This window comes from Dendrobates tinctorius, unplaced genomic scaffold, assembly GCF_039654945.1.
Source record: "Dendrobates tinctorius isolate UK_male_01 unplaced genomic scaffold, ASM3965494v1 ptg000143l, whole genome shotgun sequence".
Classification (NCBI taxonomy): domain Eukaryota; kingdom Metazoa; phylum Chordata; class Amphibia; order Anura; family Dendrobatidae; genus Dendrobates; species Dendrobates tinctorius.
The window spans coordinates 25,158,071-25,172,207 of record NW_027361810.1 but is presented as its reverse complement, the minus strand read 5'-3'; the positions used below and the strand labels follow the sequence as shown (position 1 = coordinate 25,172,207).

At 40.6% G+C, this 14,137-nt stretch overlaps 1 protein-coding gene across 1 annotated transcript in view; it reads left to right on the top strand.

The window, feature by feature from the left end:
- The window catches only part of NEB (nebulin), a 166,873-nt gene that overhangs the window by 78,488 nt on the left and 74,248 nt on the right, over positions 1–14,137 (top strand). The window contains exons 65-79 of the mRNA XM_073545254.1: positions 728–1,039; positions 1,622–1,825; positions 1,927–2,031; positions 5,326–5,433; positions 5,543–5,854; positions 6,302–6,505; positions 6,753–6,857; positions 6,943–7,047; positions 7,328–7,639; positions 9,347–9,550; positions 9,640–9,744; positions 11,538–11,642; positions 11,809–12,120; positions 12,547–12,651; positions 12,742–12,840. Coding sequence (XP_073401355.1) covers positions 728–1,039; positions 1,622–1,825; positions 1,927–2,031; positions 5,326–5,433; positions 5,543–5,854; positions 6,302–6,505; positions 6,753–6,857; positions 6,943–7,047; positions 7,328–7,639; positions 9,347–9,550; positions 9,640–9,744; positions 11,538–11,642; positions 11,809–12,120; positions 12,547–12,651; positions 12,742–12,840 — 2,697 coding nt within the window. The remainder of the gene's footprint in view (positions 1–727; positions 1,040–1,621; positions 1,826–1,926; positions 2,032–5,325; positions 5,434–5,542; positions 5,855–6,301; positions 6,506–6,752; positions 6,858–6,942; positions 7,048–7,327; positions 7,640–9,346; positions 9,551–9,639; positions 9,745–11,537; positions 11,643–11,808; positions 12,121–12,546; positions 12,652–12,741; positions 12,841–14,137) is intronic.

Genomic DNA, 14,137 nt, shown 5'->3' with positions numbered 1-14,137 from the left:
GGGGATAGTGGATAGTGGTAACTTTCTGATCGGCGGGGTCTGACCACTGGGAAATTTTCTGATCAGGAGAACTAGGCTCTGAAAAACCCTTTTGGAATTAATCAGAGACTATACACATGCGCCTCTGCTAAATTCATTCTCTATGGGACTATGGATATGTGTTAACTTTTTGATCGGTGAATTCTAACCACTGGGAAACTCAATGATCACAAGAATGAGGCTCTAAAATGTCCTGATAGAATTAATCAGAGACTGTTCATCGCTGCTTCGTTCATTCTCTAGGGGACTGTGGATAGCGACAACGTTCCAATTGGCGGGGCTAGGAAACTCACCGGTCACAAGAATTAGGCTCTGAAATGCCCCATTGGAATGAAGAGGGGGGTCGTGCATGCGCACCACTGCTCTAGTCATTTTCTATGAGACTGTGGAAAAGTGATAACTTTAAATGTTGGGTATAATTCTTACAACTTACACCAAAAGCATATACTAGAACCCTTTTCCTTAACCTAAATTAGTAGATAAATCTTCCACAATGAAATAAGATCTACTCCTGTGTATACATATATAGATAGATACATATATATATATATATATATATATATATATATATATATATATATATTATTTTTTTGTAAGGCTGGAAAAGCCCTTGAAGAAATCAATATTTTTGAAAAAAAAAGTTTACAGCTAATTACTATATATTTTTATTTTAATTTTTTACTTTTAGTATAAATACAAAACAGGATATCGCAAGCAGCAAGGTCACCATGTTGGGTTCAGAAGCTTAGCAGATGATCCTAAATCTGTATGGGCAATGCATGTTGCCAAGATCCAGAGTGACAGAGTGTACAAGAAGGATTTTGAGAAGTCCAAGACCAAGTACAACTGCCCAGTGGAAATGCTGTCTGTTGTTTTGGCCAAGAATTGCCAGAAATTAGTCAACGACACTGAGTACCGCCATCGCCTTCACCAATGGACGTGTCTACCAGATCAGAATGACGTCATACAAGCAAGGAAAGCCTATGACCTGCGTAGTGATGTGAGTTTTACATCCTGCCACTAGTAAAAAGTCAAACAGGAGGATGTCATAAATTAGGGGGTCGAAAGATTTAGAATTTTTTGCACAAACACATAGGGATTATAGATAAGAAAACTTTGGACCTGTCCTTGCTTAAAGGTTATGAATACCTATTGGGATGTATTTGGATATCTATGGACGTACGGTATATGAATATTTTTATATAAATGCAAGCTTTTAGGCTAAAATAATATAAAATAATGGGGCATATTTAATATTGACTCCGTCTCGACTCGGAAGATGCAAAGTGTCGTACTCAGTAATAGACCTGTTTTAAATACTGTTTGCCGTTCGCTGTAATAGGGGGCATGGATGCAAGGATGAGTATGACTTGGCTGTAACGGGATATGGTTTAATACGTATTATTGCATGCCTGACAATGGATTGTCCGTAAATTGTAGTTTGTTTCCAACGGCAACCATCAGTCTTTTGAAATAAGGCAAGCCGACACAATTTGATTCATGAAGGAAAAATCAAAAATTGTCACAAAAATCAAAAAAATCTCTAAGGCTAAAGTAATAACTGTAATATTCTTGTTTTTAGTGGATCTATAAATCCGACATGGAATGGATCCGCGGCTGTGGCTGGATTCCTAATGACTCCTTAGAAGTGAACAAAGTAAAGAAAGCTCAAGAAATCCTAAGTGAGCATAAGTACCGTCAGCCTCCCGACACCATCAAATTCACCAGTGTCATGGATTCTCCAGAGATCGTTTTGGCCAAAGCCAATGCTCTGCAGCTCAGCGGAGTGAGTGTTGTCATGCTTATTTCTTCCTTTTTGTACTTTTTTTTATTTCTTATAAAGAATAAATTCGGTGACTTATGGTTTGTTTATTTTTTATTTTTTAGAGCCTGTACCAAGATGCGTGGAATAAGGAGAAGGTGCACTTCAGCCTGCCGGCAGATACACCGGGAATGGTCCAAGCCAAGCTCAACGCTGTCCAAATTAGCAACGTGAGTACATCTCACCAATGGTTTATATCTATCAGTTATAAAGGTACAAAGAGAATAAGAGCAATAATATAAAAATAATGTAGACACGCCTATTAAAAAAGTGGTTGTTACACAATATAAAACGTTACAAGCCTTGGAACCCAAGATTGTATTCTAAGAGAGGAAATGGAGCAAATGCCCCCGAGATGTCTATCAGCTACATCTAACTAAAGGCCTCTGAGCTTGATAATCTGGAAACTGAGAACTGCCTGGTTATTTGGGCAGTGTATGGCAGTATCATTAGTGCTCTTAAGGCACAATTTTGAGTGCTGTTGTGGCATAATTTTATATGCTGTATGGTGCTAATATTTGGGCATAGTAGATGCAATATTTGGTATATCATATGGTGGCATTGTTTGGGCACTATAGTGGCATCATTTTGTATAATGTATGCAGGGTTGGACTGGCCCACCAGAGAAACGGAGAATCCTCCGGTGGGCCCTGACTTCTCCTTCAGAAGAGTTCATAGTGCAAACCTTGCAGTTGCTATGGGGCTTTTCAGTGGAGGAGAAAGGTGATCCCTCAGAATCAAATCCTCTGGTGGGCCCAATGTTCTTCAGTCTGACAGTGACTGTATGATGGTATTATTTGGGCACTGTAGCAGCAATATTTATTACACTATATGGAGGTGTTATTCGGACATTGTAGTGGTATGGTGCTATTACTTTTGTACCATAGTGAGATTATTTTGAATGCTTTATGGTGTTATTATTTTGGCACTGTATTGTCGTTATTTTGTACACTGTATGGTGGTATTATTTGGACACTGTAGTGAGATTATTTTGTACTAGATGTGGGTCCGATGCTATCGCATCGGGAGGACAATGACATCATGATGGGGGCAGCTCTGTGGTGCTGGCGGTGTAGTGTCATGCGGCCACCATCTTTGTATAACTAAGTGTCCAAAGATGGCGTCCGCGTGTGTATGCATATGTGTGCATGTATGCTTGTATTTATGCCTATGTATGTGTGCGCGTGTAAGCACGTGTATGTATGCATATGTGGGTGTATGTTTGTGCTTACTTGTGTATGCGCATGTGTGTATGTGTGAATGTATGCGTATGTATGTGGGTGTGTATGTGCGTGAGTACATGCATGTTTGTGTGTATGCGTGTTTGTGTATTCATGTGTGTTCGTACTTCTGCGAGTGTTTGCACGTGCGTGTGTATGTGCATGTTTGTGTATGTGCGTATCTGCGTGTGTGTGCGGACATTATACTGTGTGTTTGTGTGTATGTGTATGCACGTGCGTATGCTTGTTTGTGTATGTGTGCGTGTATGTGCATGTTTGTGTGTATGTGCATGTTTGTGTGTATGTGCATGCTTGCGTATATGTGTATACGTGCATGCTTGCGTGTGTATATGCGTGTTTGTGTGTATGAGCATGTTTGTGTGTATGTGCGGACATTATATTGTGTATGTGTCTGTGTATGCGTATGCATATGCATGTACTGTATGTGCATGCTTGTCTGTTTATGTGCGTCTGTGTAGCTGAGTGTGTGGGGACATTATACTGTGTGTATGTGTTTGTATGTTCGTGCTTGCATGTGTGTATGTGCGTGCATGTGTACGTGCGGGCATTATACTGTGTGTATACGCGTGCGTATACGTGTTTGTGTGCATGTGTATCTGTGTGTGTATGTGCGTATCTGCGTGTGGGTATGCACAGGCGTGTATGCACTTGCGTGTGTATGTGCATATGTTTGTGCTTGCGTGTGTACTTTATGTGCGTGATTGTGTGTGTGTATATGTGCGTGCATGTGCGTGTGTATGAGTATGTGGGGACATTATACTGTGTGTGTACGCGTGTTACAGTGTGTATGTGCGTGTGGGAACATTATACTGTGTGTCCATGCGTGTTTGTATGTACGTGTACATGAATGTGTGTGTTGAGACATTACACCGTGTGTGTATCTGCATGTACAGTATATATGTGTGTGTGTGTATGCATGTGAGTGGATGTCCGTGCTTGTGTGTGTATGTGGGCACAGAGGTGGGTGGGCAGGCAGCAGTGGTGGGGGAGTCTGGCGGCGGGTCCAGCAGTGGGGGGGGGGCCGGCGGGTCCAGGAGCGGCTGGGGGGTCCAGCGGTGGGTCCAGCAGGAAAGACGGTGGTTTGCGGCTTGTTCTGGAGATGGGGTGCGGCGCCACCAGAGGGCGCCCGCACCCCATCTCCAGCACAGGCCGCAAGCCGCAGTCTTTCCTGTCAGCTGTGACTGCACGGAGGTGAGTGGGCAGGCGGTGGCGAGGGGGTCCGGCGGCAGGGGGGGTTTCGGCGGTGTCCCGCTGGTGGTACTGTGGAAGGGCCTGGTACCACCAGTGGGTGACATATTGGAATACCCATCACTTGGGTATTCCAATATGGCGGTCGGCGTACTTCCGGTGCGGCGCGGTGGATTGTGGGATTCGAGGACATCCAGACATCATTTTGTAAGACATTACTATTTGGTCACTTTGGTGTCATTATTTTACATTATATCTTGTATGATGGTATTATTTTGGCAATGTATGGGCAATATTTTGTATACTATATGTAAATTTTATTTGCACATTTTAGTGGTATGGTGGTATTAATTTGTGCACTATAGTGAGATTATTTTGGAGACTGGTGTTATTATTTAGGCACTGTAGTGGCATCATTTTCTATACTTTACCGTGGTATTATTCTGGCATAATTTTGTATGTTGCGTGGTGGTATTATTTGAACAGGGTGATGTCATTATTTTGTATCTTACTCATCGGCATTATTTGGGCACTGTAGAGGCATTATTTTGTATACTGTGTGGTGGTATTCTTTGTGTACCATAGTCTCATTATTTTGTATGGTGGTACTTTTTTGGCCATTGTAGTGGCACCATTTGGTATACTGTATGGTGGTGTTATTTGGACACCACATGGTACATTGGACCTTTATTTTGTGTTATTATATCATCTATAACACGATTAACACATAGCAGCTGAACACATGTGGATCCAGTTTCTGACCTACAGTAGTTTAGCTTCTCTTTCTACCAGAACGCAACCCACACCAAGTTTGGCTCAGCGTCCTCCATAACCCCCATCTTGCCTTGTCAAAATTATATAAAAATATATATTTTTTCTATTCTTTTTACCTCCAGGAAGCAAATTAAAATGTAACGTATTGCAGATGAGCACCTTCATATGTGTAGAGATTGCTTATTTTTGGTTCATTTATGTAATTTTTTTTTGCACTTTACAATAAGACTTGTCACTTTAACTGAAGTTTTTGATTTGCAGAAACAATACCAGTTGGAGTGGGATAAGACTAAGAAGAAAGGATATGACCTCAGAGCTGATGCTATTGCAATCAAGTCCGCCAAAGCATCAAGAGATATCGTTAGTGATGTAAGCACTAAAAAAAAGAGAATTTATATACCCTCTTCTAAATTTATGGGAATCATTCTTTCTACTCTATAGAAATATCGAAGCTTGAATTATGTATTTTTCTCCACAGTTCAAATACAAAATAGGATATCGCAAACAGCAAGGCCACCATGTTGGGTTCAGAAGCTTAGCGGATGATCCCAAATCTGTATGGGCCATGCATGTTGCCAAGATCCAGAGTGAACGAGAATACAAGAAAGAGTTTGAGAAGTTGAAGACCAAGTACAACAGCCCCGTGGAAATGCTGTCTGTGGTTTTGGCCAAGAACTGCCAGAAATTAGTCAATGACATTGAGTACCGCCATCGCCTTCACCAATGGACGTGTCTACCTGACCAGAATGATGTCATCCAGGCCAAGAAGGCCTATGATCTCCAGAGTGATGTATGTCATGTTACTCATAACTCCTTTCTAAATTTTAGAATTTTAGGCATCAATTTTTAGAAACTTTTTTTTTGACCTGTCAAAAAGATGAGTCAGAAGCCTTGATCGGTGGGAATCTCAGCACCTAGATCACCATCGATCAGGACTTTTGACAACACTAAAACAAAGATGCATAAACCCTTGGCTGAGCCTTACTCCAATCCAAAACTGTCTCCGTGGAAAGCAGTGATCGTAAGAGAGTACCCACCACTTCAATTTAGCAACCTATGGTGGTCCTACCACACAGACTCCCACTTATCAAAACTTTTGACTTTTCGCTAAGACATATGAAAAGCTTTTGGAAAGCGTAATTAAATTTTAAGTCCAAGTTTTGATGTGTTCAAATTTATTTGATGTGATTATTGACTGATCTCAATATCCTCTATGATGACAACATTTCATCCACAGGCGGTCTACAAATCTGATTTGGAATGGATCCGTGGCTGCGGTTGGATTCCAAATGACTCCCTTGAGGTCAACAAAGTAAAGAAAGCTCAAGAAATCTTAAGTGAGCGCCAGTACCGTCAGCATCCAGACACCCTCAAATTCACCAGCGTTGCGGATTCTCCTGGAATCATCTTGGCTAAGGTCAACGCTCTTCAGATCAGCGATGTGAGTGATGTTGCTTGACTTAGGTCTTATTACGAATCTAAAAGATACAGAAATATATTCTAGGGACAGGTGGATGTCAACTTCATGTCACTTTCTGCCGATTATTACATAATTATCTCATGTTTCCAAACTGTAAATAATTCCATAATTTTTTTTCATTTGGTGTGCTCCCTTACTTCTTATTTCTATATTATCAGTAAGATGTTGTGTTTTAATTAAGATGTATGTATTTGTTTCTAATGTACAGCGTATATACAGAGATGCATGGGATCAAGAGAAAACGAAATTCAGCCTCCCTTCAGACACTCCACAGATGGTCCAGTCCAAGGTCAATGCAGTAACCATCAGCGACGTAAGTCAATCTTTGACGTAAGAATTCAGGATAAAACCAGGTATGTTGAAGTAGATGAACAAAAATGTGACTTTTTATTTTACAGAGATTGTACAGGAAGGAATGGGATAAAGTCAAGAAGGCTATTGACATGAAAGCAGATGCCATCTCTATCCGCAGTGCCAGGGCCTCAAGAGACATTGCTAGTGACGTAAGCATTATATCACAACTTATATTATTGCATGTTTTATGTATTGCAATTCAATAATTTCCTCCCTAGGCCCCCTAAATAGTCACAAATTAAGTATTTATCTTCTAGTAAACGCCAAATTAAATAGTAAAGGCGTCAGTCAAATAGTTCATAGGTGTTTTGGGGTGAAGTTAATAACAAATATCATACCACATTAGTAGTATTTTGTATTAAGTATTAAATATATTTATATATTATTATAATATAATAAAATAATAATATTTTTTTTTTCTGATTCTAGTACAAATATAAATTTGCTTTTGAGAAACTAAAGGGTCATTACATTGGCGCTCCCACAGTCAAGGATGATCCTAAGCTAATGTGGTTGATCAATTCCGGCAAGCTGCCAAGTGACTTGGGATACAAGCGTGATTACGAGAAGACCAAGACCAAGATTAACTTACCAGTAGATATGGTGTCCATTGTGACAGCTAAGCAGGGCCAAGCAGCTGCCACTGAGATCGATTACCGCCAGTACCTGCACAAGTGGACTTGTCACCCTGACCAGAATGATTGCATCCAGGCCAAGAAAGCTTATGAATTGCAGAGTGATGTAAGTATATGAATGCGCAATTCATTCAATACCAATTTTGTTTTACTATAGGAAGTTTTCCAACCACCTGAGGTAAGTATTAGTCACTACCTTGGAACAAAAGCATTTAATATTTATACTGCCTGATCCTTCTCTCCTCCGGTGGTCCCAAAACATATTAGATGCTTGTCAGTTTCAGCAAACTTTACTCCAATGTGTATGGAGTTCTTTAGTGTTTCAATCCCTACTCTCACTCCACCTCCACTACAGGAAATGGGGTGGGTCTTTGTGTCTCTGCAGGAAGTGGGGGCAGATCTTTCTCTCTCTACAGGAAGTAGGGGCGGGTCAGGGTGGGTCTTTGTATCTCTATGTCTCTAGAAGAAGTGGAGCAGGTCTTTGTCTGTCTATAAGTAGGAGTGGGTGTTAATGTGTCCACATTAAGTGGATCCGGTCTTTGTGTCTCTACAGTAAGTGAGAGCGGGTCTTTGTGTCTGTATAGGAAGTGGGGGCAGGTCTTTGTGTCTCTACAGGAATTGGGGGTGGGTTGGAGTGGGTATTTGTGTCCCTGCAGTAAGGGGGTGGGTCTTTGTGTCTCTACAGGAAGTGGGACATGTTTTTGTCTCTGTACAGGACGTGGAAGCAGATCTTTCTCTCTCTACAGGAAATGGGGTGGGCCTTTGTGTCTCTACAGGAAGTGAGGTTGGTCAGAGTGGGTCTTTGTGTCTCTACTTGAAGTGGGGCAGGTCTTTGTCTCTTTACAAGAAGTAGGGGCAGGTCTTAGTGTGTCTACAGGAAGTGGGGCAGATCTTTGAGTCTCTACAGTAAGTGGAGGCATGTCTTTGTCTCTCTACAGGAAGTAGAAGCAGGTCTTTGTCTCTTTACTAGAAATGGGGATGAGTCCTTCTCTTTCTTCAGGAAGTGGGGGTGGGTCTTTGTATTTCTACAAGAAGTGGGAGTACGTCAAAGTGGGTCTTTGTGACTCTACAAGAAACGGGGCAGGTCTTTGTTTCTCTACAGGAAGTCGGGGTGGATTTAGTGTGTGTACAAGAAGTAGAGCTGGTCTTTGTGTCTCTATAGTAAGTGGGGGCAGGTCTTTGTATCTCTGCGTTAAGTGGGGTATGTCTGTCTCTCTACAGGAAATGCAAGCAGTTCTTTGTCGCTCTACAGAAAGTGGGGGTGGGTCTTTCTCTCTCTACGGGAAGTAGGGATGGGTCTTCCAAAAGGAAATACTGACAGAAATTTGTCTTTCTAATTGTTTGTGGATGGGTCTTCGTTTTTCTACAGGGGGCAAGTGTAGGTCTTTGTCTCTCTGTCTTTGCATTGCACTCCACTCTGTCAGTTGTCTTATAGACATAACAGAGAAGGCTGTGCAAAAAGGTCATTGTAAAGTACAGAAGTAATGCATGCAGGAAAGGTAAGAAAAGAAAGTTACAGCTCCTATAGTGCTGGCAGAATTCTGATGATGAGGATCCATCCACTGAAAATAGTGAATAGCTTAAATTGAGGATTGAGACAAATCTGAACATTTTATACTGGTCTGTGAACTAAAAGCCATTTTACCTGGTTTTGAGGCTAGAGATCAACAAGACCATGCTTTTACATAACTTAATTAATTCATACTCAATATTTCCATATAAGTAAACCAGGTCCTACAGTATTTCCATAAGCTTCATATTCAAGAGATGTATCCCATTCCCAAGTAAAGTATCTTACTCTTTGTTCTTCCAGGCTGTCTATAAATCGGATATGGAATGGATTCGAGGATGTGGTTGGATACCAACTGATTCAGTCGAAGTTAAGAAAGTGAAAAATGCTCAAGACATCTTGAACGATCGCCTTTACCGTCAACCAGCCAGCAGCTTGAAGTTCACCAGCATTGTGGACCTTCCAGCTGTCGTCCTGTCAAAGATCAATGCTGACCAGATCAGTGCTGTATGTTGAATATTTTGCTTTATTTTACTTATCTAAGACGGTCATGGAAAATATTAGAATTACTGACTTGATTTCTTTTATGTCTAAAGGCCAAATATAAAGAGGCTTGGGAACAAGACAAGAGAACCATACACGTCATGCCGGATACGCCAGAGATTTTGCTGTCAAAGTCTAATTCTCAAAATGTCAGCAATGTAAGTGTCTATGTGGCTTTCGTGACTACATTTTTTAAAGTTGTCAGAGTAAAATTTAGAGTAATCTCACAGAAACGGCCACCAATAGGTATGCAATTAGCCTTGGAAAAGTTCTTTGGTCTGATGTTCAACAAGCAGCAAGCATTGAGAGGATGCAATGAAATGAGGAGCCAACATCATATTCCAAAGTTCTGCTCCATCTCAAGACACAAGAACAGCCTCAAAAAAGTTCTTAAAGGGAATGTTTTATAAAAAACAAATGGCCTATTGTTTATATCAGGACTTTACAGTATAACAAATTTATATTTTAGCATTTCTTCTCACATTTTACGTTTTAGATGTTTTTTTTTTTCATTTTCCATATCACTCTCTTTTTAAAAAAGAGGAGTCTTGAAATTTTCTCGGTGGTCACTAGGCTTTATACAAGATTCACACTTCCTTATTGTATAGAGAGACTTTTAAGCAGTCTCATTATCATACAATGCATTATTACAATGAAATAACACATCCATGTACAGTAGTTACAGTAGGTGATGTCACAGGTCACCTCCGCCTCCCCCTTCTGTGCAAAGACTGATGACACCTCTAAATATAGTACATAGCACAGAAGCCACCATTCACAATAGGCGATGTCACAGCTCACCTTCTCCTTCTCCTGTACAATGACTGATAGCACCTCTATATACAGTAAGTAGCACATGATCCAATGTTAATAATAACATATGTCACAGATCACCTTCTCTCTTTCCTGTTCAATCACTGACAGCACTGTTATATACAGTAAATAACACATGATCCACTGTTAATAGCATATGTCACAGCTCACCTCCTCCTCCTACTGTACAATGACTGATGCCACCTATATATACAGTAGATAACACATGATCTGGTGTTAATAATAGGTGATGTTACAGCTCACCTCCTCCTCCTCCTGTGCAATGACTGATAACACCAATAAATACAGTAGATAACACAGGATTCGCCATTCAAAATAGCTGATGTCACAGCTCCCTTCAAAATTACCTATACCCAAGATAAGGCTTCTTTGTAAGAAAACAGAATCTAAGTCAATCTATTGCTGAAAAATTCCATTTGAAGTACAGGAAGATGCAAAATAATATTAGGCAAAGTTATTAGCATGAAATTTGCAAGATTTTTTATTTGTTATAGTGATATGAAAAATAATAGAATAATAAAAATATACATTTAAAAAGAAATTGTACTTTCAACAAACTTGGCATAAATCAATAGTACAAGCAAATATGCAAAACTTTGTAATATACATTATCAGATAAAACTTCTACCTTGCCCACTTAAAAGCCACTTTTTCCTCTCCTTTCTGCCTTCTGAGCTTATTATCCACTCTTAAAACGCTGTCTTGCTCAAACAAGACAGACTCCCACCCACTGTGCTTCCAGATTACAAAGCCTATTTACTCTATGGTGATGAGAGGAGTAGAGTGAAAGAACAGGCAGTTGTAGAAACACAGAAAGATCATGCTGAGCTTTCTAACAAGTTACCACAGAGCTGGATTCACATCTTCACTGCTAAGTAATGCTGTATAATGTCCTTCGTATATCTGTCCGTGTGATAAGGAATGAAGATATGGAATTCTTCTCTGTGCGCTGTTTCTGGGAGACATGATAGCCGCTCATTTCCACCCACTAGCTGAGAGTGAACTGCAGATTAGGAAATAGAGCATGCAGGGGAGAAAACTGGTGAAAAATGTAGGCTACAAGTCACAAAATGGCCAAAAAAATTGTTATTCCTCATATACACATTTCCTATTTCAGAAACTATACAGAGAAGGCTGGGATAAGGTGAAAATGATTTATGACCTCAAGTCTGATGCAATTGCCATCAAATCCGCCAAAGCCTCAAGAGAGATTGCAAGTGATGTGAGTGTTAAGTCCATTGTATCACATACTGAACTATTAAATTATTGTATATTTTTTCACTATTTTTACAATTCCTCAGTCCAAGTATTTGCATTGTGACATTCATGTTTTTATCTAGCTAATTCATAATTTTAGCAATGTCCCTGTTTTTTTTTGACACTTACAGTATAAATACAAACTAGCCCACGAGAAGCAGAAGGGTCACTACGTAGGAACGCCCACGGCTCACGATGACAACAAGTTGGCCTGGAATTTGAAGGCATCTAAACTTCCCAGTGACCTGTTATACAAGAAAGACTTTGAGAAATCAAAGACAAAGTTGAACCTACCTGTTGATATGGTGTCCATAGTTCAGGCCAAGCTATGTCAGACTTTGGTCAGTGACATTGATTACAAGCGCTTCTTGCACCAATGGACATGTCTGCCAGACCAGAATGACGTCATTCAAGCTAGAAAGGCCTACGACCTCCAGAGTGATGTAAGTTTACAATGTTGGAGTTGTTTGATGGGAATATGTTTTATGTCATCTGAAATGAATATGAGTTAACACACAGAACAATGTCCACAAACTACTAAAGTTTCCAGAAAACATTCTATCCTCTCCCAAAGAGAGCAATTGAGAAGGAAACTCAATTCATAGCCAATTCTTGTGTGCATAGTATTGATATATTATCTTATCTAAGACTCCAATACTACAGAAGAGCCAATTTTTTAGAGAAAATGAGATGACTCTGCTCATCATGGCTCAGTCTATAAAGTAAAGCTGTAAAGGGATCTGCTGAAAAACATAAAATGTTATCCTATTGTTTGTGTCCAGTGAGGAAGCTGCAGTATTTCAGGATCTTCAGAGATGTTGGATTTGTATCAGCCTATAGTATGTATTTATATTCCCTTTTACTTGCAGGCTCTGTACAAGTCAGACCTGGAGTGGCTCCGGGGAATTGGTTGGTTCCCAGATGGGTCTCAAGATGTTAAGAAGGTTAAGTTTGCCCAAGACATTATAAGCGAGGTACAGTTAATTCTTGTTTGTTAATATTTCAAGAAATAATAGAGATGCCTAAGAGATTGATGTATGTGCCCAATTTTTTTTTATTTGCAGAAGAAGTATAGAACTAAACCAGACACTATCAAGTTTACAGCCGTCAGTGACAGAGTGGATTATGTCACAGCTAAGCAAAGCGCTGATATCCTGAGTGATGTAAGTATTTTTCAAAACAATGATTACAAGGGGATGTTTCTTGTTTTGTTTTTATTTTACTTTAATTTATAATGTTTTATAACTTTATTTAGTAATATACTGTATTTAGAGTCAGTTCTCTGGCTCCATCTCCTTATTCTAATGTCACCAACCCTTCCCAGATAACCCCATCTCCTTACTCTGATCTCACCAACCCTTCCCAGATAACCCCATCTCTTTACTCTGATCTCACCAACCCTTCCCAGATAACCCCATCTCTTTACTCTGATCTCACTAACCCTTCCCCAGATAACCCCATCTCCTAACTATAATCTCACCAACCCTTCCCCAGATAACCATATCTCCTTACTCTGATCTCACCAACCCTTCCCCAGATAACCCCACCTCCTTACTCTGATCTCACCAACCCTTCCCAGATAACCCCATCTCCTTACTCTGATCTCACCAACCCTTCCCAGATAACCCCATCTCTTTACTCTGATCTCACTAACCCTTCCCAGATAACCCCATCTCCTTACTATAATCTCACCAACCCTTCCCAAGATAACCCCATCTCCTTACTCTGATCTCACCAACCCTTCCCAGATAACCCCATCTCCTTACTATGATCTCACCAACAATTCCTCATCTAACCCCATCTCCTTACTACAATCTCAGCAACCCTTCCCCAGATAACCCCATCTCCTTACTATAATCTCACCAACCCTTCCCCAGCTAACCCAATCTCCTTACTATAATCTCTCCAACCCTTCCTCATCTAACCCCATCTCCTTACTCTGATCTCACCAACCCTTCTCAGATAACCCCATCTCTTTACTCTGATCTCACTAACCCTTCCCCAGATAACCCCATCTCCTAACTATAATCTCACCAACCCTTCCCCAGATAACCCCATCTCCTTACTCTGATCTCACCAACCCTTCCCAGATAACCCCATCTCCTTACTCTGATCTCACCAACCCTTCCCAGATAACCCCATCTCCTTACTCTGATCTCACCAACCCTTCCCAGATAACCCCATCTCCTTACTCTGATCTCACCAACCCTTCCCAGATAACCCCATCTCCTTACTCTGATCTCACCAACCCTTCCCAGATAACCCCATCTCCTTACTCTGATCTCACCAATCCTTCCCAGATAACCCCATCTCCTTACTATGATCTCACCAACAATTCCTCATCTAACCCCATCTCCTTACTACAATCTCAGCAACCCTTCCCCAGATAACCCCATCTCCTTACTATAATCTCACCAACCCTTCCCCAGCTAACCCAATCTCCTTACTATAATCTCTCCA